Here is a 23,737-nt window from a genome sequence, read left to right on the forward strand (position 1 = left end):
TTAGGGAAAATTAAGTTTCAGAAGTGTTTTTTTTTGTCTTTGTTTTTTAAATAGTGAAGTTTAAGAGATTATGTATTTTGAGTTTTATACTGAGACAAGTTGTATAGTGCAATCACTTGTATAGCTGTTTCAAAATGAATGCTCCTTTTTTTTTTTTTCATCACTGTTACAAAACAACTGTTGTGATGCCAAAGTCTTACTAGGTGAACCTCAGGATAGATAGTACAAGAATCATTGCATATCGTTAATGGACAAAGAAGCACCATTATTATGATTGCAGAGTGCTCTATGTACATACTTCAGGCCTTGAGAAAGTCTTAGCTTTTGTTAAATTATACAGAATGACAGTGAGTTGCAAAGCTGTTTTGTACAGTGCACTTTCTTTGTGCTGTATTGTAGGCGCACATGCTCTTACTGCCTTCCTGTCTACCTGCTTACATTTCTCTTAGACAAGATCTGTTGTACATGCTTGGCCCAAGTCCTTTGCCTTTGAAGAGCTAGATGCTTTGGGGCAGTTTTCAGACCCTCTGACTCTGATAAGCCCCTGTGGACACATCCCCAGGCCTGTATACCCAAAGTTGGAAGCTTATAAGTTTTCTCTGACAGGCTGGAGACTTTGGAGAGGGGCCTTCCTGGTCACCGAGCATCTAGAATTCTCATGATTAGAGAAGCATCTAAGAACCAGGATTTGTGTTAAACACCTGAAAAAAAAAAATGTCTATTAATGCTCTGGATTAGGGTTGTTGAACTTAAATGTGGCTAATAATAAGGAGCCAAGAATACACAGTGGAGAACAGACAGTCTCTTCAATAAATGGTTCTGGGAAAGCTGGAAAGCCAGATGCAAAAGAATGTTTCTGGTCTGGTGTCTTACATCATACACGAAAATTAAATCAAATGGAATAAAGATTTGAATGTAAGACCTGAAACCATAAAATTCCTAGAGGAAAACAGGCAGTAAGCTCCTTGACATCTGTCTTAGCAATGATTTTTTTTTTTAGATATGACTCCAAAAGAATGGTAGCAAAAGCAAAAATCAACAAATGGGGTTACATAAAACTAAAGAGTTTCTGCACAGCAAAAGAAGCTGTCAACAATCAGGGCACCTGGGTGTCTCAGTCAGTTTGCCTCAGTCAAAGCGTCTGACTTTGGCTCAGGTCATGATCTCACAGTTTGTGGGCTCAAGCCCCACATCAGGCTCTGTGCTGACAGCTCAGAGCCTGGAGCCTGCTTTGAATTCTGTCTCCATTTCTGCCCTTCCCTGGCTCACGCTCTGTCTCTCTCTCTCAAAAATAAGTAAACATTAAAAAAAAAAAAAAAAGCCATCAAAATGAAATGGCAACCTATTGAATGGGAGAAAATATTTGTAAATTGTGTATCTGGTAAAGGGATTAATATCCAAAATATGTAAAGAACTCCTACAACTCAGGAGCAAAAGAAAATCTGATTTAAAAATGTGCAGGGGCACCTGGGTGGCTCAGTCAGTTGAGCGTCTGACTGGCTCAGGTCATGATTTCACAGTTCGTGGGTTCGCGCCCCGCATCAGGCTCTGTGCTGACAGCTCAGAGCCTGGAGCCTGTTTCGGATTCTGTGTCTTCCTCTCTCTCTGCCCCTCCCCCACTTGCGCTCTTTCTCCCTCTGTCTCAAAAATAAACATTAAAAAAAAAAAGGAAAAAAAATGTGCAGAGATCTGAAGACACATTTTTTTTCCCCAAAGAAGACATGCAAATGCCAACAGACCTGAAAAGATACTCAGCATCACTCATCACCTGGAAAATACAAATCAGAGCCACAATGAGATACGACCTTATCCCTGTCAGAATGGCTAGTATCCAGAAGACAAGACATAACAAATGTCGGCCAAAATATGGAGAAAAGGGAATCTTCGTGCATTGTTTGTGGAAATGTAGATTGGTATGGATAGAATGGAAAACAGTATGGAGTGTCCTCAAAAAATTAAGAATAGAATACCACATGATGCAGCAATTCTACTTCTGAGTATCCAAAAAAAAAAAAAGAAAGAAAATGTTAATTCAAGAGATATGTGTCCTTATGTTCATCACATTATTTATAGTAGCCAAGGTATGGAGTTAACCTACATGTCCATTGATTGATAAGAGATAAAAAAGATGTGAGGTGTGTGTGTGTAAAAAATAGAATATTACCCAACCATAAAAAAAGAGTAAATCTTGCCATTTGTGACAACATGGAAGGACCTTGAGGGTATTATGCTAAGTGACATAAGTCAGAAAGACAAATACCATATGATTTCACTTAGATGTAGAATCTAGAAAAACAAAACTCACAGACACAGAACAAAATGGTGGTTGCCAGAGGGAAGAGGGGTTGCAAGGTGTGTAAAGTGGGTCAAGAGGTACAAACTTCCAGTTATAAATAAATCATGGAGATGTAACATACAGCATGATGATTATCGTCAGTGATATTATAGTGCATATTTAAAAGTTGACCAAATGATAAATACCAAAAGTTCTTATCATAAGAAAAATAAAATTATTGCAGCCTTAGTGGTGGATGGTAACTGGATTTACTGTGATTTTGCAGTGTGTATAAATATCAAGTCTGAATATAATATTACATGTAAATTATGACTCAATAAAAAAGATTAATAAACTTGGGAAATTTGATATAAAACATCACTTTTTAATTTTTATTTAAAGCCAAGCAGTACCATGAAAAATATGCAGTTTTTCATAAAAATGTACTTCAGCAAATGAAAAAGAGTTTAACTCATTTATTATACTAAACACATAGGAATTGGACTATAAAAACTATACCTAAAGGCAGTATTAAGGGTTCCCACCAGTGCATCCTGACGTCCAAGTGGGATAGGTGAGTAGTTGCCACAGGAGACCCAGGAATAACTGTTACCAATGACATTTCAGCATTTTGGTGCATTTGGCTTAAAACAATATGGGTAAGTGTTTAATAAAAGTTTTTGCACAACTGTAGGAGAGATATCCTAATCCCGATGGTTTATTCTTTTTAAATTGCTTTGTAAAACTACCCGTGATAGTACAATTTAAGCAATATACCAGAAAACTATTAAAAGCAAATACTCTGAAATCCCAAGCATAGTTAAATATTGGTGAATGTCTGCTTTTTCAGCATCTGAAAAATGTAGGTGTGTATATGGATATGTATAGTTTTACACAACTAGTACCTCATTGTACGATATGGTATCACTTTTCCCACTCAGCCTCAAGTCATGAACATCTTTTCATGTAAACAGATACTAGCACTTTTAATGGCTGCGTAATGTCTCAGACTACTCTTGTAATTTACCAGCTAGTCCCCAGTTGAGAAACGTGATATTTCGACTGGCTGATAGAAACTCTGTAGACAGACTGGTGTAAATGTTTGAGTTTGGGGAGACAGAATTTTGGTTGGGTAATTATTGTAAAACTGTCTGTTTACTTGCTAGGTGGGTCTTCAAACAGCTCTATGATAAGGGCCTTGTGTACAGAGGTGTGAAAGTCATGCCCTTCTCCACCGCATGCAACACTCCACTCTCCAACTTCGAGTCTCACCAGAACTACAAGGTGAGTGTGATGACATTGGGCATTAACTTATGCACACAGAGGTTAACCATTGTGATCATGGTAACCAGTCCCCGCATGGAATGTTAGCGTGGGGAGTCCGTCAGTCTGACCGTTTCTTACTGAGTGCTGGGAATGTTACCAGTTGCTAAACTGAGGCTCTATTAAGGTTAAAAATGAGGGATTTTTCCCCATGAGATTTGTGAATGGTGTGTCTTCATGTGATAGCTTCTTGTTTTGACCATATTTTTGGGCCTCTTGGGTTAACCAGTGCAGCTCTCCCTCTTTCCCTTCAGTCACTGATTTTGGAAGAGTTCTTGGTTGGCATGATGATGCCTCGTCTGGGACCTTGTAGCATTTGTTCATTTGTTAAAAGTATTTGGAACCAAATCTGATTTGTGATTGGTTGACAGTATTATGATTTTATTTCTGATGAACAGAATAACAGCTGTCACTGCTGCGAAGGGAGAGTTGAGATGAGTGTGATGTCACCAGAGTACACTCCGTGCTTTACCTTGTCTAGACAGACCGTAAAGGCAGGCAGTCTTCTGAAACGTGAAGTATCAGTTCTCATGTGTGTATTCAAGAGGTGTTTCCTTTTCTGAGGCTTTAACCCTCTTTGCTTTTAAAGGACATTAATTTGTTTGAAAATTATGTCATTAAAGCTTTATTTCAGAGGCACTTTTTATCTTACAGAACGCTTTCACACATCTCATTTGATCTTTGCAAATCCTTGTGAGGTGGCCATGATGAGTCCTGTCGTCTCCTAAATACCCTTCTATGATAGTGCTCACGTTGTGTCATATTTTTTAGATAAAATATTTTAAGCACATAAAAATGTAGAGAATAATACACTAAGCACTTGGGTATCAAAGGCATAAATTTGTCAAACCTTAACATATTGCTGTGTTTGCTTACTTTTGAACGATACTTTAGCTTGGAGAATTTCCAGCACACACAAAAGTAGACAAAATAATGAAATTAACTCCCATGTGCCTGTCACACATCCCCAGTACCTGTTAGCTGTGGCCAGTCCTGCCCCAGCAGCACACACTCTACTCACTTCTCCCAGGCCCTATTTCAAAGCAGATTTCAGACACATCATTTTACCAATAAACAATCCATTATGTATCTTTAAGACATAAGAATTGGCTATTATTTTAACATTACCATACTAACATTATCACATTTTCAAAAGTAATCAGTCATCCTGAATATGAAATATTCTAACAATCTAATACCTGGATATCATCAGTGTTTATATTTCTGTTTGTCTCTCAAATACCATGCCTTTTTTTTTCTCTGTTCCTTTTTGTTTTGTTTTGAATCAGGACCTAAGGAAGGTCTGTACGTGGTGGTAGTTGTGTTCTACATCTGCTTTCATCTGCAGCTCTTCATTTTGCTTTTCTTTTCCCTTTCCCCCCACCTTGCAAATTATTGTTTAGGAAATAGGTTTTATCTTGCAGAGTTTCATACAGTGAGTTTTGCTGATTATGTCTCCATGGTCTAATTTAGACCACATCCTCTGTATTTTGTAGAAATTGGTACTTCATCTTGTGTTTATGTCCTTCGGCATGTATGTCATTGAGAGGTCACTGGTTTTTTTTATGATGGTATTCATTTGTATCTGGTTTTTCTCACTCAGTATTGTGTTTATAACAGTCCTTCATGTTTGTAGTTGTGGGTCTTTTGTTGTAGTTTCTGTGCAAATAAATGGTCCACAATTTATGTATTTACATCACCTTTCTCTTTTCCATGTCCTTCTTACAACCTGATAGGTAACAACTGTGCTGAATTCAATGTTTCTTTCCATACATATTTTAATACTTTTGCTATCTCCCTAAATATTCGTAAACAGTATATAGCATTCTTATGCTTACCTTTTTTCTTTTTCAGATTTTTAAGTTTATTTATTTATTGAGACAGAATGCAAGCAGAGTAGAAAGAGAGAGGGAGAGAGAAAGAATCCTAACCAGGCTCCACACTGTTAGTGCAGAGCCCAATGCGGGGCTCAAACCCACAAAGTGTGAGATCATGACCTGAGCTGAGACCAAGAGTCTGTCACCTAACCGACTGAGCCACCCAGGCGACCCTTATGCTTATCTCTAATCTCATACACTGTACTTACCCTGCACCTTGACTTTCTTTGGAAACATTAAGTTTTAAAGATTCATCTTGATACATGTAGCTTTAAGTTAATTTGTAACTGCTGTATAGTGTTTCATATAACAAATAGATTGCAAGATATTAATCCTTTTGATAGACATCTGAGTTGTTTTGAAGGGTATAGCCCTTTTTCTTTAATGTTTATTTATTTTGAGATACAGCGAGTGTGAGTGGGGGAGGGGCAGAGAGAGAGAGAATCCCAAGTAGGTTCCTCACTGTCAGCACAGAGCCTGATGTGGGGGTTGATCCCACGAACTGTGAGGTCATAACCTGAGCCAAGATCAAGAGTGAGACGTTTAACTGACTGAGCCACCCAAGCTCCCCAGCCCTTTTTTTTTAATGGCAGCAAACAATGTTGCTAAGAACATTTTCTAATATAAATCCTTGTGTACTTAAGCTGGAGTTTTCTTTGGCTTCTAGATTTCTACATATTAGATCCCCATAATAGCTTGTGAGCTCCTAGAGCTTTTAGAGGGTGTATTCTTCTGTAAGTAAACAAGTACATTCTCTTGGGATGAGCAGATTGTGCTGAAGTAAGCTGAATTACAGGAGAGAGTACTTCTACCTGTTCCTAAAGGTAAACCGTTGTGGTGTAGAAAAATATTTGTTTTTTTATCTTTAAAGTTTTAGACACTGTACTATATATGAATGAATTGTGCACTACAATCTCTTTGTGTCTGGCCTCTCCTGTTCAAGATTATGTTTGTGAAAAGACATCTATGTTGTGTGTAGTAGATCATTATTTAATTTACCCATTGTACCACTGGTGAGCATTTAGGTAATGTCCAGTTTGGGGCTGTTACAGTAGTGCTACTGTGAACATTCTGGAGGTTGTCTTTGGGGAGCATATATACACACCTCTCTTCTGTTGATTACATACCCAGGAGTGGAATTGCTGAATCGTAGGCTGTACCTACTATATTCAGCTCTCGTATGGGGGTTGGCAAACTGTGAGGTGCCAGATAGTATTCTAGGCCTTGTGGGCTGGATGGCCTCTCACACAAGTACTCAGCTCTGTCAAAACCATTCCTAGCCCTTGGGTTGTAAGAGGTGACAGGCAGACTTGGCCTGTGCCTTGTGGTTTGCCGCCTCCTACTCTAAGAGGTACCAGCGACTCCTCCAGCGTGTGCTGCAGCATTCTTGCCAGCACTTAGCATGTTCTGTCTTTTGTCTTGGCCATTCTATGGTCTATTTTTGTTTTTAACGTTTGACATAATTTTTGGACTTACTGGAAAGGTTACAAGAGTTCTCATTTCTCTTTCAGTGGTGGTCACCCTGTCACCATGTTGACATCATCTTTCTCTTCCTAGGGTGAGGGGTAAGACGGGGACCCTCTGAGAGTAGGTGGCAGGCATGATGTCCCTTTTCCTCTAAAGACTTCAGTACATATTTCTGAAAATCCATACTATTCTCTTAGGTAATTGAAATTAGGGAATTGATCTTGATAAAATACCATCTAATCTGTTGGTTGATTGTGTTAATGCTTCCCTTAATGTCCTTTTCAGCAAAAGAGAATCATAGGTTATGTGTTTTGTTCGGTCGCTGTGCCTCCAGCCTTCCTGGAACAGTTGTTCCTTGGTCTCTTTTTGATGACACTGACATTTCGGGAGTTCAGGCTGGTACTTTTTTCAGGTTTGTCTAGTGGTTAGTATGTGAATAAGGTGAAATTTGTAGAGCTCCTTTTTCTCAAGGCACTTTATTTAGAATGCAGTTGGTTTGGGTCAGGAAATGAGCTTTTCTGCTTTGTGGCTGTATATTAATTTTTTTTCTTTTATTGAGTGCGTGCGCAGGTAGGGGAGGGGCAGAGAAAGCGGGAGAGAGAATGCCAAGCAGGCTTCACGCTGTCCACGTAGAGCCTGATGCGAGACTCAAACTCACAAATTGTAACCCTCCCCCACATGTGTGCATGCTCGCTCTCCCTCTCTCTCTCTCTCTCTCAAAATAAATTTTTTTTAAAATCACATTCAGGGGCGCCTGGGTGGCGCAGTCGGTTAAGCGTCCGACTTCAGCCAGGTCACGATCTCGCGGTCCGTGAGTTCGAGCCCCGCGTCGGGCTCTGGGCTGATGGCTCAGAGCCTGGAGCCTGTTTCCGATTCTGTGACTCCCTCTCTCTCTGCCCCTCCCCCGTTCATGCTCTGTCTCTCTCTGTCCCAAAAATAAATAAACGTTGAAAAAAAAATTTTTTTTTTAATTAAAAAAAATAAAAAAAAAAATCATATTCATGTCTTTAAAAAATGATTCATTTTTGTATTTTGGAATAAAGAAAGGATAACTATTTTTTAAAACAGTTATTTTGTTGACCTAACTTTTTATAGATTTGTTATACAAAGGGTCATTATAATAGTGAAATCTCTATTATATATTCCTGTTTACGTACTTAAAATGTTTTTGTGACTACTAAAGTAACTGTTAAAACACTTTTGACAAATATAAAAAATGTATTTGGAATTGTTTGCTTTATATTTTCTTTTTATAAATATGGCGACGGGTTTTTATTCTGGAAGTCTATTCTTTAGAATCAATTCCCTTTTCTTCTGTGTTATTATTACAAATTTTGTAAAAGGGTACTTTATCTCATTTTATCTCAGGATGTACAAGACCCTTCAGTGTTTGTAACTTTCCCTTTGGAGGAAGATGAAAATGTGTCTTTGGTGGCTTGGACAACCACTCCCTGGACTCTCCCAAGTAACCTTGCCCTGTGTGTTAATCCAGATATGCAGTACGTGAAGATTAAAGGTAAGCGTGGGCCGAGTTACTTACGACTGATACGGAAAAGATCGATTTAACTTATTTTGGGAAAGAATGAAAACTTACATTTCTTTTTGGAGTAAAAATAGAAGTTTTTGAAAAAGTGTTAGAACTTGAATGTCAAAATAACCTCCAAAAGTTTTTTTTTTTTCATTTTTGGTTGAAAAAGTAAATGCACATAAAAATTAAAATAGAGATATAAAAAAAGAGTCCTTACAGTTTTCAAATTGTGATACCCTTTTACACATCGTCCCCACGTTACAGATGAGGAAGGAGCTGGAGATTCAGAGAGGTGGTATCTCATCGTTACTAGGAACGTGATGTGTGTTTTCAACACCACCAAGCAGTTAACCTAATTTAGACACTAGCTACCTGGAGACAGCGTCAGGCGTCAGATCCCACAGGTTAAGGGCTCAGTCCTACAGAACCACCTGTACCACCACACCCTCAACTGCAGATGTCATTTTCAAGTCCTGTGCTTCCGACAGACCGTGACCCCTCTCCTTAGGTTGGATTAATGTGCTAGAGCGGCCCACAACTCAATGGTTTGTCGTGAAAGGATATTATAAAGGATGCACATAAACAATCAGATGAAGTACATAGGGGAAGGTGTGGAAGGGTCCTGAGCCCAGGAGCTTCTGTCTCCTACCTAACTGGGATGAGTTGCCCTCACAGCATGTAGATACTCTCACTAACCTGGACGTACTCCACACCCCATCCTGTTGAGGTTTTATGGAGGCTTTGTGGCTATTGGTGTTTGAACTCAATCTCAGGCCCCTCTCCCCATCCCTGGGTGGGGGTTGGGGGTGGGGTGAAAGTTCCAATCCTAAAGTGACTTGGGGGCTTTCCTAACATCTGTTCATTAACATAACAAAAGACACCTTTATGACTCTTAGCACTTAGGACTTTGCAAGGGTTTTAGGAGCTCTGCCAGGAATGGGGACTAAGACTGAAATATGTGTTTCTCAGAATTGATACCAGAACTTGAGAACTTTGTGCCTTTCAGATATTCCCTTGTAGAGAGCCAAAATCTTGATGAAGCCCTTTCCATGGAGACTTCTATGAAAAAATAAGATTGTTCCTTTAGGTTTGGGTAGTTTATGGAGGGAGGGGGAAGCCATGGAAAGGAAACCATAGCCAGAAAAGTAAGCACCTTATAAGACAGGTGACTTGATTCATAGCTGCTTGTGAGGCAGAGGAAAGATTCAGGAAAGGAATGGGAGGTGCGTGGGTCAGAAGACAGGTGTTTTCATTACTGCTTAGCTGGGCCTTGGGAACAGATGGGAGCAGTTCCTCCTGCTGGTGGCTGTGGGTGGAGAGCCTCTCTAGGCAGGACCCGGCCCCTGTGTCTCCCTGGGGACAGTGCTGCTGTCTAGTGAGTCTGACGGCCTCAGGGGCCATTGGGCAGACACTTCAGTCCTGACCTTTGTCTGCCCACATGTGACCCACATACCTGGTGGGCCATGTGTCCTGAGTTTTATCCAGAAAATGTAGACCCCACTGACCATGAAGCTCCAACGCAGCCAGAACTAGTGGGTGGCAGCGTTCGTTATTTTTAACAGCTTTTCAGCAGTTGCAGAGGTCTTCACAATGGTCCATAGATTCTCGTGTTTCTAATGGTGAACTGCATATATGTCATAGGCTCCAGTAAATCTTAGGATATATCTTACTTTACAAGTGGGAGTTTAAATTAGTCTGTTTTTATAAGGTGATTTGCCATTTGCTGTTAAATTTTAAGTGTTTGTACATTTATTCTAGCCTTGCTATTCCTAGGAAAGTTTCCTCCAGAAACACTCTAATAATGATACAAAGATACGTGCAAGAGCATTCATTACCCCGGTGTTCCTAGTACTAACAATCTGAACACAGCTTAAATCCTAGTTTTAGTTGATGGGCTAAAATGACTTGCACTTCCACAGAAAGGAGTACTGGGTAGCTGTTTAGTCGAATAGAAAAGGCAATATATGCTAATATATGGAAAGATGTTCACAATATAGTGTGTGAAGGCAAACTGAAAACTGTATTGAGTTCTATCCCATAATTAGTAAAAGAAAAAAAAAAAAAAAAGTACGCATTCACATAAGATGTATGTGAGTATACACGTAGAAATAGACACTCAAGAGGCACCTGGGTGGCTCAGTCGGTTTAGCATCCAATTCTTGGTTTTGGCTCAGGTCATGGTCTCAGGGTCCGTGAGATCAAGCCCTGTGTTGGGCTCTGTGCTTACAGTGTGGAGCCTGCTTGGGATTCTCTCTCCCTTTTCTTCTGCCCCTCCCCGACTCACACACACTCTGCCTCATAAATAAATAAACATTTAAAAAAAAAAGAAATAGACACTCAAATGATAGTGTCTTGCATGGGGATATGGTTATGGAGGACTTTTACTCAGTGAGTTTCTTCGTTTGTTAATGGGGCTCAAATTCACAAACGAAGATCATGACCTGACCCAAAGTCGGACACCTAACTGACTGAACCCACCCAGGCGCCCCGGTTAATGTTACGATTTTTAATTTTTTTTTTCAACGTTTGTTTAATCTGGAAAGATAAAGACAGAGAGAGAGTGGCGGGGGGGACAGAAAGAGAGGGAGACACAGAACCCGAAGCAGGCTCCAGGTTCCAAGCTGTCAGCATAGAGCCCATTGCAGGGTTTGAACCCACAAACCATGAGATTATAACCTGAGTCAAAGTCGGACGCTTAACCTACTGAGCCACTCAGGCGCCCAATGTTAAGATTTTTAAACATTTATGTATATGACTTTTGGAGAAAATAAAGATTAATATACTTAAAATGAGTAGAAGCTCAGTAAGCACACCTGCTGTTTCCGTCGTCTTTGGGTCTGGAAAGCAGTGTGTGTTGGTGTCCTTGCCGCATTTCTCTGAGTGCTGAGCACAAGAGGTACAGGTGATACAGGACCCCAGGAGGGAGGAGTGTGCTAGTGTGCTTCTAGACTCCACCGAAGTCTGAATATCACTCAAGTCCACTTTTTCCCTTGCTCTCATAGATGTCATCAGAGGAAAATTGCTCATTTTAATGGAAGCCAGATTACCAGCCCTGTATAAACTGGAAACTGACTATGAAGTCCTTGAAAGGTAAGTATACAAATTACTGATTTGTATGTGTGGATATGTGTATGTCTTTCTTTAACCTTGAGAGGTGAGACACCTACTGCCCAAAAGGTTTCTTATTCAAGTTCGGTTTTAATATTCCTGCTGTGTATGTTCAGACCACATATTCCAGCATTAATGACTGCGAAACAACTAAACCAGCAGGCAGTGATGACTTGATGTGGCTGCAGTTTTGTTTCTTGGAGGGTTTTAGTCTAATTGTGAGTTTGCCTTTCTCCTTTTTCTAGATTTCCTGGTTCCTGTCTCAAAGGCAAGAAGTACAGGCCCCTGTTTGACTATTTTGTGCAGGTGAGTTCAGGGACCTGCCTAACGTGGGTCCTGCATAGCTGGGCACTGGGTCCCTGGAGTGTTCTGATGCACCTGCAGTGGGAGTCACTGCGTTGCTGTCCTGTGGGTTGTGTGGGTTTCCCGTGGCTTGTGTAGGTATCTGTCGGCTGTATGGGTGTCCATGGCTTGTGTGGGTATCCCTTGGCTTGTGTGGGTATCCTGTGGCTTGTGTGGGTGTTGGGATCCAAAGTCTCTCTTGGTAGCAATAAAGTTAAATTATATGTGTATTGCCTTCTTGTTTTAATAATTAAAATTGTATAGGAATTTTTTTAATACTTAAGTTATGAAAGGAAACACTTAAGTTTGAGAAGATTTATATGTATATATTTTTATTGCTTATAGATTTTATTGCTTATAGATTTTTATCCTGGAAATCTATTGGTTTGGAGGTGTTTTGGTTTTGTTTCACGAATTTAAGATAGTGCTCAGAATAAAACCTTGTGTCTAACGATCAACAGAGTTCATGTCAAGGAAACTGATGAGGTGGGGGTTTTAAATCTAGGCATCAAGGCAAAGTTCATACATTTGGTAACCTAGTTTTCTTAAGAGTCATGAAGCAGTTTTATGTAGTTTTTGTTTTCTGCCAACAGAGAATCCATGGCTATCATTGCCATGGAAACTCCACCACCACCAATAAAAGAACAGGGTCAGCAGGAAGTTCCTGTTGATCTCTGTCTATATGTGTTGGAGTGAAATAGTGAACAACACTCTCAGACCAGGCTTTATGCCTTATGTGAAAATTATATTCAGCTGTACATAGTATTAGTTGGCAGAACCTTATACTACAGCCCAGGATAAAACATTTGCTTACCTCTGTTCTGGTTCAGGAACAGAGTTTGATTCATGCAGGTGATCTCTGCCATTTGGGCTCTGTCCACAGTGTCGCTCACATCTGTCTTCATTTTTGTGTGTGTTGAGTGTTTTCCCGTGTTTCTCATGTCCCAGTTACATTTGACCCTCGAACAACATGGGGGTCAGTAGCGCCAATCTGGGTGCAGTGACTTTTGACTCCCCCCAAAATGTAGCTGTTAATAGCCTACTGTTGACCAGAAGCCTTACCAATGACACAAATAGTTAACACGTATTTTGGATTTTATATGTGTTATATACTGTATTCTTAAAGTAAGCAAGAGTAAAGAAAATATTATTAAAATCATAAGGGGACCCCTGAGTGCCTCAGTCGGTTAAGCATCCGGTTTCAACTCAGGTTTGTGAGTTCGAGTGGTTCGTGAGTTCCACTTGAGTTCTTGCGGTTCGTGAGTTCGAGCCCCATATTGGGCTGTGTGCTAACAGCTCAGAGCCTGGAGCCAGCTTCAGATTCTATGTCTCTCTGTCTCTCTCTCTGCCCCTCCCCAGCTCACACACTCTCTCAAAAATCAATAAACATTAAAAAAGAAGAAAATTGTAAAGAAAACATATAGTGGTTTTTCCAGTAGTGTATTCATTGAAAAAAATTTTTGGTGGTTTAAACAATTCTGAATACTTTGTTTTCCCAAACATTAAGTATGTATAAAAAGTTTTTCTCCACAAAAAGACACAAAGTACAAAGTCCTAGCACATCTTTTTGAAAAACCATTGCTGCTATTTATACTGTCCTAGAATAGAGAAAGCCAACTTTATTATCAGGTTAGCAGAATCATAATACATAAACCTGACAAAGCATTTGTGGAAAAAATACCAGCTAACTTATAAATACAGATGTGGCGTTTCCAGAAACAATTGCTGAATTGATAATTGCACATACTAGGGCTGCAGCATGACATGGGCACATACGAATTTTTACAGAATCATACTTGTTCAGTGTCTTACAGGCTAAAGAAGAAAACGGCATCTCAGCTTGTACTGAAAAGCCTGTTTATGAAACTCAGCTTCCCCGTGTTTAATTCTCTTAGAGAACGAGGAATAAAGAAAACGTCTTCACTAAAAAAGAAAAAAATCTAAAATTGACCAGCCACCACAAAGGTGATGTCCTGCATCCGGTGGCCTTGGCCCCGCAGTTGTAGCAGCAGGACAGCTGCCCCATCACCCTGGAGGTACGCCACTGGTCCGAGGCCATTGCAGCTGTGGCCACACGTGGGCTGAGGTGGCCTTCAGGGAGGAGTCTGCACCCGGCCAAGATGGGCTCCGGGCTATGGCTGCCCTGGTGCAGCTTCAGAGCCTAGTTCCCAGAGGACTCAGGAAGCAGGGGTGACAGGGACACAGGTCTCCCTGCACGAGGCTGTCCCTGCCCTGTGGGCCTGTCCTGTTCTGCAGCCCAGCCCCCCGTCTGCCAGCCCTCAGTGCTGGACCCCACCACACTGTCGCCATACAACCTTCAACACTGCCTGTCCCCAGGGCTCCGGAGGCTGCTGACACCCTCAGCAGGCCTCTGGGAACTCAGGGCAGCAGGTATGACCTCTGCACCAGTTGCCTTTGATTCACTTCCCTGGAGACTGGTGAATAATTGTCAATAAGTGTCTTGTGGCTTTTGCCGTTCACTCTTAGGGAGAAAAGTGTGCTTAACTAGACCCGCAGTTCCAGCCTGTGTTATTCCAGGGTCAACTGTAATGGCCTTCTTCCTCATTCCAGGTTGCTGCTGGTGGATTTCCCTGTGCTCCCTGTGAGCCCGCAGCTGTCGGCCAGCTCATTCCTCTCAAGTGGTCTCCATTTGGCCCATGTGCTTCCTAGCCACATCCTCTAATATTGCTTTATTTTTTTTTTAATGTTTATTTATTTTTGGGAGAGAGTGCATGTGCCCATGAGTGGTGGGGGCGGGGGACGTAGAGAGAGGGGAACAGAGGATCTGAAGCTGTCTTGGTGATGACAGCAGAGCCTGATGTGGGGCTCAAAGTCACAAATCACAAGATCATGACCTGAGCTGACGTCAGACGCTCAACCAACTGAGCCACCCAGGCACCCCATAATGTTGCTTTAAACATATCCTTTGCTTCTGTCAGACTGGCCCTTTCTTTCCCTCCTTTCCTGCCTTTGTTTTCAGTAGGTTTTCCTCCTATTTATGAAATCCTTCATCTTCTTTAAGGTGCTCAAGTACAATCCACACTTCAAGGCTGAACTCAGACACCACCTGAAAAACGTCTTTTGAAATGCCTCTGGTTTCTCCTTCTGAAAAATGTCATTACTACATTCTTCTCTTATAGATCTTAACATATTCTGTTTTATGTCGGATTTTTTAAACACCTATTTATTTTTGAGAGAGAGAGAAAGCGCGCGCGTGCAAGTGGGGGAGGGGCAGAGAATGGGAGACACAGAATCTAAAGCAGGCTCCAGGCTCCAAGCTGTCAACACAGAGCCTGACATAGGGCTTGAACCCACGAACCACGAGATCATGACCTCAGCCAAAGTCAGACGCTTAACTGACTGAGCCACCCAGGCATCCCTTGTCAGATTTGTTTTGTCTTGAAACTCTCTCACTAAATCAGTTACTCTTACCCTTTCTGACCCAGACCCTATTTGAGAACCCAGGGAGAGCTCAGTGCTCAGCAGATGGGCTCAAACACACCAGAGAGGAAGTCTGGGTTCAGTCAGAGGTCTTTCTGGAATGTGCACTTGGTCCATATTCCACTCAGATAGCTTCTGAATTTCTGGGACCTTCACTGAGTTTTAGGCAGGTACTAGAAATTCTTTGACTTGGGGCAAAATCATCTGATGTATCCCTAAGATACACATGTTCTAAAATATTAAGTGGGAGCTATAGGGGTAGGTGCTACCTGTGGGGGCTGTGCTACAGCTCTGGTGACCACTGACCACCCATCCCTGGCAATTCAGGGTCCAGAACTGGACCGAGAGGCAGGACCCCGTGGGGTTCCGCTGTCTGCTGCTAAAACAGCTCCCACTCAAACGTCAGGCTAAGGGCACACGTGTTCCCACTCCACATTTAAACTATTGAAGACACACCTATCAGCCTCTGTCCTCCCACACCAAAAATATTTCCAGGTGGTGTAGGTTACAGCAATGAGAAATTCCTGGCTGTTTTTCAAGTTTGATTTTAGGCAAGTGCCAAGGAATCAAAGAGCTGTGATGCAGTTGAAGATAGCATCGTTTTTGGAGCCAGAAGACCTTGAGTCAGGTTGTGTTCATCACTGTTGTGTATTTGGACAAACTATTTCATCTTTGTTCTGAGTTAGTTCATCAATGAAATGAAAATAGAATCAATATATTTGAAACACAGAAATACCATGTGCCTTTTTCACAAGATCATTGGATTAAATGCGATTAAGTGTGAAAATCTATCTGAAAGTAGTGTTCACAAAGACAGACCAGCAGAGGATCGGTTGGGCTGAGACAGTGTATTGGAAACACATAGGGAGAGGTGAAGGTGGAAGGAGGAGGTCTGTAGCATCACAGGTAGTAACCTGACTTTGCAACAGTGCGTCCCTCCGTGTCACAGTGCGCAGAGCGCCGTTAACCAGAGCTTGTCACTCCAGGCGCCCATTCTGGCTCCTTGAGGGTTTGCCCTGGTGGCAGGGCCGACAGAAAGGTGACTGGGAGCATCCCAGAGGTGCAGCGGGTTAGGGGACATTTTCTGAGGCTGCACAAAACTCTGCACACCAGGTGCTGGCATGGCTGGGAGGTCAGCAGGACTCACAGAAAGCCCCATTTTGTGACTGGGGAAGTTCGAACATTTTCTCTGCATTTCTTCAGATAATTCTTCACGTAATTATTTCATTTTAGGTAATTATTTCATTTCTAAGTGATAAATTACAGAAAAGATGTATTGAGTTAGCATGTTTCTTCCCAGTCTGAATTATTCTGTCCTATCTCTGAAAATAATTTTGCGTGTTAGGAGTTTTTTCAGGCTCTTAGCAAATACCGTTATGAAATTAATCCTAAAACGTGTTCCATTCACTACACCTGCTGACCTTTCTGTTGCAGTGCAAGGAGAACGGCGCTTTCACGGTGCTCACCGACAGCTACGTGCGGGAGGAGGAGGGCACTGGAGTGGTGCACCAGGCTCCGTACTTTGGTGCTGTGAGTAGTAGAGCTCTCATAAGTGGGTCTCGTGTGTGCCATGAGCGTGTGTGTGCGCGAGTGTGCCCACGTGTGTGCGTGTGTGAGCGCACCTCATGCTTGCCCACATCATAGGGCCCAACACTTTGCAGGCTCACTGCCCCCAAAAGATGGCTTATCAAACTTATATCTGCAATTTTCTTCACCCTGAGCTCATCTCTGAAAGTGGTGAGCTAAATCCTGGGCATCCCCAGCCATTTGGTCTTTCTGGATGAAAGGCATTCTTTGTTTTCATTCATTCGTAATGTACTCACCGTGCCCTCTACTCTCTACCGTGTGCAGTTCTGTGCGGTCACCATGACTGTCAGAGTGCTGAGAGGTGGTATCACCTCCACTGTGCTCGTCTGAACACTGTGATGAGAGGACAGAATTTGACCTCTTCAAAGCAGGATGGTGTGGTTAATTTTACATGTTGCCCGGAGTAATTTTTCCAAAAATGCAATTCTTTTGATGTAACTTGTGTATGAATAAAACACCCACTGGGGACCTACCTACATACTCTTCTCAGCTTGATCGTTTTGTCAGTGAGAGTGAAGCTAGTCTGTCTCCATTCATCATTTGCTTTCATACTTAACCTTGGCAGAGATTTTTATTATGGAAATCTTCAAACATACCCGGAAGTAAAGAGATGTTATAATAAATTCTTATGTTCACATCACCCACCTGCATTGATCCGTTTTATCTTCTTCCTTCTCCTCTTCCGCCCACACCTTCTCTACTTAGGACTGAGGGTTTTGAAACAAATCCTCAGCATCGTGGTCTTCATCCGTACACATCTGTGACTGATCAGAACTTTCGTTTTTAATATGCTACCATGCCACTGTTGCACCCAGTAAAGTTAATGCTTCCTTAATATCACAAAATTGAATATGACGGAAGCATTCTTAATAATGCTCTTTACTAGGTTTTAAGAACTAGTCAGATTTTAGTTACTCATGATAGTTTTCAAGTCAACTAGTATGACTTCTTCACTGATAATAAATTTTAAAAAAAACTTGGTTTTAAAATGTGCTTTAGTTTTTCCTTTAAAATTGTATTTGTCACATACTGGGTATGTTTGGATTTTTATTTTTTAGGTTCCACGTAGGAGTGAATTCATATGTTGTCTTTTTCTGTCTGATTTATTTCACTTAGCATAATACCCTCTGAGTCCATCCGTGTTGTCAGGAATGGCAAGATCCCATTCTTTTTTATGGCTTAAAAATACTCCATTGTATATTTACCACATATTCTTTGTCCATTCATCTGTTGGACACTTGGGTTGTTTCCATATCATTGCTTTGTAAATAATGCTGCAGTAAACATAGGGATGCATATATATTTTTGAATTACTATTTTCTTCAGGTAAATAGCCAGGACTGGATTTCCTAGACCATATGATATTTCTATTTTTAATTTTTTGAGGAACCTCCATTCTGTTTTTCCCAACACCATTTATTAAAGAGACTGTCTTTTCCCCATTGTATATTCTTGCTTCCTTTGTCATAGATTAATAGACCATATAAACATGGCTTTATTTCTGGGCCCTCTGTTCTTTTCTATTGATCTGTGTGTCCATTTTTGTGCCAGTGCCATACTGCTTTGATCACGACAGCGTTGCAGTGTGCCTTGACATCTGGGAGTGCAGCACCTCTAGCTTTACTCTTTCTCAAGGTTCCTTTGACCATTTGGAATCTTTTGTGGTTCAAGCAAATTTCAGTAGTATTTGTTCTAGTTCTGTGAAAAATGCTATTGGTATTTTGGATAGGGATTGCATGTGTCCTGTAGATTGCTTTGAGTACTATAGTCATTTTAACAATATTTGTTCTTCCAGTCCATGAGCATAGAATTTCTTTCCATTTGTTTGTGGCATTTTCAATTTCTTTTATCAATGTTTTATATTTTCAGAGTACAGAGAGGTTTTTCACCTCCTTGGTTAAGTTTATTCCTAGGTATTTTATTATTTTAGTGTAATTGTAAATGGAATCATTTTCTTAATTTATCTTTTCTGCTGCTTCATTATTAGTGTCTGCAAACACATCAGATTTCTGTGTATTAATTTTGCATCCTGCAACTTTACTGAGTTCATTTATTCTAATAGTTTTTTGGTGGAGTCTTTAGAGTTTTTTGTATATGGTCATCATGTCATCTGCTAAGTGGCAGTTGAACTTGTTTCTTACCAATATGGATGTCTCTTTTTTTTTTTTTTTTGTCTAATTGCTGTTGCTAGGACTTCTAGTACTGTGTTGATTAAAAATGGTGAGAGTGGACATCCTTGTTCCTCATCTTGAAGGAAAAGCTGTCAGTTTTTCACCATCTAGTATGATACTAGCTGTGGGTTTTCCATAGATGGCCACTATTAAGTTCCCTCTAAACCCACTTTCTTGAGGGTTTTTTACATGAATGGATGTTGAATTTTGTCAAGTGCTTCTTCTGTATCTTTTGAGATGATCATATGGTTTTTACCCTTCATTTTGTTAATGTGGTGTATCACATTGATTTATTTGTGGACATTGAACCACCCTTGCATCCCCAGAGTTAATCCCACCTGATCGTGGTGAATGATTCTTTTACTATAGTGTTGAGTGCAGTTTGTGAATGTTATGTTGAGTATTTGTGCAAGTATGTTCACCAGGGGTACATGTGTGTCCTCTTCCTTCTCACTTAGTGGATGCTCTGCTGTATATAGGGGTCTGTGAAGTAATGGCTGGAAAGATGATGTAGTCCCTGTTCAACTATAAGGGGGTATCTGAATGGTCCTGAATTAACTTCAGGTGAGAGGATAATTAAAGTCGATTAAGTCGTATGTCAGAAGACAGAGCATTCTCTTGTGAATCAGTCACTTCCCACACTCCTGTCTTGAATACACTTAACCTGTTTCCTTCTCCCCAGGATGACTATCGGGTCTGTATGGACTTCAGCATCATTCAGAAAGACTCTCCTCCTGTTTGCCCTGTGGATGCTTCAGGCTGTTTCACAGCAGAAGTGACAGATTTCACAGGACAGTATGTGAAGGTCTGTGTCTGTAGGACAGAGAAAGGTGTGGATTTCATCATATTTCTTTGTTTAATCAGCTTCTTATTAAGTAGCTTCATATCTGGATTTTTTTCTTTTCCAGGAAATTGTTTTTTTTTTTATTTGGTTTGGTTTCAGCACATAAAACCAAAAAGATAGATATTATCGGCCACATTGTAAGCGTCTAGTATCTTGAGAGGAAGTATGTTATAGTTTCAAAGGCAGGAAACTAGGCTCTGATTGGTAACCCCCAAACCAGCTTTGTGGCCTCGGGGCAGCCATTGCTGGTGGAAGACTTCACTATCTTATGTGGTGTAGAAGTGCTTAATAAGTACCTAAAGGTAGACTGTGCCCAAAATGTGGGCTGGGTATTTTTATAATACATGTGTCATTTTTGCCATTTATTCATAGTAAACATATCAAAATATCAGATTGTAGTAATGTACATAATTATATTGTGTTACCAAGTATTGTAGGATATTTTAATGACTGTGCATTTATTTTTCTAACAGGATGCTGACAAAAACATCATCAGGACCCTGAAGGAAAAAGGCCGACTTCTTGTTGCTAGCACCTTCACTCACAGCTACCCTTTCTGCTGGAGGTGAGAAAAAGCAAAGACTTATAGCTCAAGCTTCTAGTCTGTGGGGACATGTAGTGCGTGCACCCGCTTTTGTCAATCTGGGGTTCCCCTCATTTGTGTCCTTTAGGGTTCATGTTTGGAAACTGCCCTCTTGAATTCCATGAATATGTGTAGTTATTGTTTTCCTCAGCAGTTGTCTGAGAAGTATCATTGTAGACAAATATTTGGTGTCAGGTCCACATTTCTTTAGGTGAGACTGATCTCTACCATTTCCTGGTGGAATTTAGTGAGAGATATAACATGATACAAGTTTGGATACAAGATCATACAATGAAGAGGTGGGTGAAAATGGAATGTCTGGGGACATCAAGTTCTGTTCCCACATTTCCTTTTTGCTGAAGTTGACATCATTTCTTAGATAGCTATCACACACCAGCAGAACTATATTTTCCTTCTTGTTCAATTTTGTTTTTAAATGTCTATTTTTGAGAGAGAGAGAGAGAGAGACAGCATGAGCAAGAGAGGGCCAGAGAAGGAGGGAGACACAGAATCCAAAATAGGCTCCAGGCCCTGAGTTGACAGCACAGAGCCCGACGTGGGGCTTGAACTCTCGTGAACTGCGCGATCACGACCTGTGTCAAAGTAGGATGCTTAACCGACTGAGCCACCCAGGCACCCCTTTGTGTTCTTTTTTTTTTTTTTAATGTTTATTTATTTTAAGAGAGTGTGAGTGGGGGAGGGTCAGAGAGAGAGAGAGAGAGAGAGAGAGAGGGCGAGAATCACAAGCAGGCTCTGTGGTGACATAGGGCTTGAACTTAGGAACCATGAGATCATGACCTGACCTGAAATCAAGAGTTGGACACTTAACTGACTGAGTCACCCAGGCGCCCCTATTTTTCTTTTTAATCTTTTATTAACTTTTGCCTTCTTGGTGTTGTGGAGATGACCGGTACCAAGGACGTAGGCATTAGTATTTGCAATAAAAACAAGTATTAGCAGAAGGCCAAATAGGTGGTGGTGACGTCAGTAAGAAACTAAAAGTTGGCCTTACCCTGGGTGCCTGCACACCTGTCTGACCAGCACATCCTGCATTGTTGCTTCCCCAGGTCGGACACCCCACTCATTTACAAAGCAGTGCCTAGCTGGTTCGTACGGGTGGAGCACATGGTGGACCAGCTGTTGAAGAACAATGACCTGTGTTACTGGTGAGCAGTGAGATGTGTGTCTTCACAATGTGCTGTGTCATTGGGTAGGGAGCATTGGCTTATCATTGTCCCCAAATATAGTAGTTCTAAGGGTCATCTTTTACTAAACACTATAATAATAGCTATTTTTTATTCTGTATTTTCAACACCGTGAAATTATCTTAATAATATTATATAAGAGAAGTAGCATCCTTTCTGTGATAAGGCATATGGAGGGAGCATTTTTCTTTTCTGTTAGCCTTAAATAACAGTCATTTTAAGGATATATGTTTATATTTTAATGTACCTACAAAAGCCATTTGTGCTTACTGCTCTGACACATGCTGAGCTCCTGGACCATGCTCTCTGATCTGTTTATTGCAGGGTCCCAGAGTTTGTGCGAGAAAAGCGATTTGGAAATTGGCTAAAAGATGCACGTGACTGGGCAATTTCCAGAAACAGATACTGGGGCACCCCTATCCCCCTGTGGGTCAGTGATGACTTCGAGGAGGTGAGGCCATGCATTCTGTTGATTTTTGCTAAAGCACCTCATTTGTGTGTCTGATACTATTTCTTTTCTCTTTGCTCCTTTCTTATTTCATCTGTTTCTCTTTATTCTTCCTAGAATCATATAAATAAGAATTTGGGGGGAGGGACAGTTAACTTATTTTTACTTCTGTTAAATATTTTTAAATTGTATTTATCACTCTGTGTTGCTCACCCCCTTTTCTCTCCTTGTGAGTAACTGATAATGGGAATGGAGACTTCACACCTGCACTGTGCCATAGCATGTGAATCTACCCTCATAGCAGTGTAAAGGGAAGGCTTAAAAAACATTACCAGGGATGCCTGGGTGGCTCAGCCAGTTAAGCATCCAACTGTTGGTTTCCGCTCAGGTCATGATCTCACGGTTTCATGAGTTCAAGCCCCATGTCATGCTCTGCGCTGACGGTGCAGAGCCTGCTTGGGATTCTCTCTCTCCCACTATCTGCCCCTCTCCTGCTCACACCATCTCTGTCTCTCCCAACATAAATAAATAAAGTTTTAAAAATTTAAAAATTACCAAAGCATTGCCAACCTTACGTTTTATAAAGCCAAATGATTATGTGTGTAAATACGCATACGTGTCTGTAGATATACCCCCATGGCGGCCTTTGGCATGAAGACTACAAGACATGAAAAAAACAGCAGTTAGGTAGCCAAGTCTGAGGGCTAAGGAAAGGGCTGTGCGTGCTCCCTAGGGAGCAGACACCCCCGGTGAGACCCATAGCAGTTCCTGCTTGGGCTGCCCAGCTGGATGCAATCCTGAGTGAGGTGTTGTGATCTCATTAGTTTGATCCGGTCCATGCACAATAATTTACTTCTAGCTTTGACTTGGAAAGATTCCAGATTAAAGAGCCAAATTCAAGTGTTGAGAAGAAACTAAGATGCCTCAGAATAATAGTCGAGGCATTTCATTTATGCTGGTTGCTAGTAAACCCTCAAAAGTACGTGTTGAGTGGATGCTGTTAGGTCCTCTCCATGTAGGGACTCCTGATATAGTGGAGCCCTCTCATCTCCTCAGTGACCTGCAGCCTTTGATGACGTAAGCCACATTACTGACAGCCATCCTGAAAGTCAGAGGTTTCCAAAACTAAGTGTGAATGTTGCGTAAAGTAAAGCTGTGTGGTCTTTGGCTCTGAGATTCTTCCGCCTTTTGACTTTGCTTTGACAGGTAGTATGCATTGGATCAATGGCAGAGCTTGAAGAACTGTCAGGAGCGAAGGTCTCTGATCTCCACAGAGAGAGGTCAGTCTCTGAACGTCCGCTTTTCTTTGTTCCGTCATTTAGAGAGCACCTGGCTAGGTGCTGGGGAGACGTCTGTAGAACAGATCTCAGAGCTACGTGTCGGAATCAAGTACTGGTTTGCTGAGTTACTTTGTTGGTGACTCGGGTCATGTTCACGAAGGGTGGCCTCTGTCCTGGAGTTGGATGTCGGGTGACTATGGTATGAACCCCCCAGATTGAGCATCACAGTGCCCTCTGACAGCCTGTGATAACTACCAG

The 23,737-nt window shown here is 41.3% G+C and overlaps 1 protein-coding gene across 5 annotated transcripts in view; it reads left to right on the plus strand.

Annotated features, from left to right (window-relative positions):
- Window positions 1–23,737, plus strand: part of IARS1 (isoleucyl-tRNA synthetase 1) — a 68,242-nt gene that overhangs the window by 10,860 nt on the left and 33,645 nt on the right. For all 5 annotated transcript variants that reach the window (XR_007146436.1, XM_047830857.1, XM_047830859.1 and 2 more), the window contains exons 6-15: window positions 3,442–3,559; window positions 8,311–8,458; window positions 11,473–11,560; window positions 11,824–11,884; window positions 16,796–16,891; window positions 19,802–19,924; window positions 20,437–20,528; window positions 21,614–21,712; window positions 22,076–22,202; window positions 23,406–23,479. Coding sequence is in view for 4 of the 5 variants with exons in the window: in XM_047830857.1 (XP_047686813.1) it covers window positions 3,442–3,559; window positions 8,311–8,458; window positions 11,473–11,560; window positions 11,824–11,884; window positions 16,796–16,891; window positions 19,802–19,924; window positions 20,437–20,528; window positions 21,614–21,712; window positions 22,076–22,202; window positions 23,406–23,479 (1,026 nt within the window). In the remaining variant the exon portion in view is untranslated. The remainder of the gene's footprint in view (window positions 1–3,441; window positions 3,560–8,310; window positions 8,459–11,472; window positions 11,561–11,823; window positions 11,885–16,795; window positions 16,892–19,801; window positions 19,925–20,436; window positions 20,529–21,613; window positions 21,713–22,075; window positions 22,203–23,405; window positions 23,480–23,737) is intronic.

This window comes from Prionailurus viverrinus, chromosome D4, assembly GCF_022837055.1.
Source record: "Prionailurus viverrinus isolate Anna chromosome D4, UM_Priviv_1.0, whole genome shotgun sequence".
NCBI classification, from domain to species: domain Eukaryota; kingdom Metazoa; phylum Chordata; class Mammalia; order Carnivora; family Felidae; genus Prionailurus; species Prionailurus viverrinus.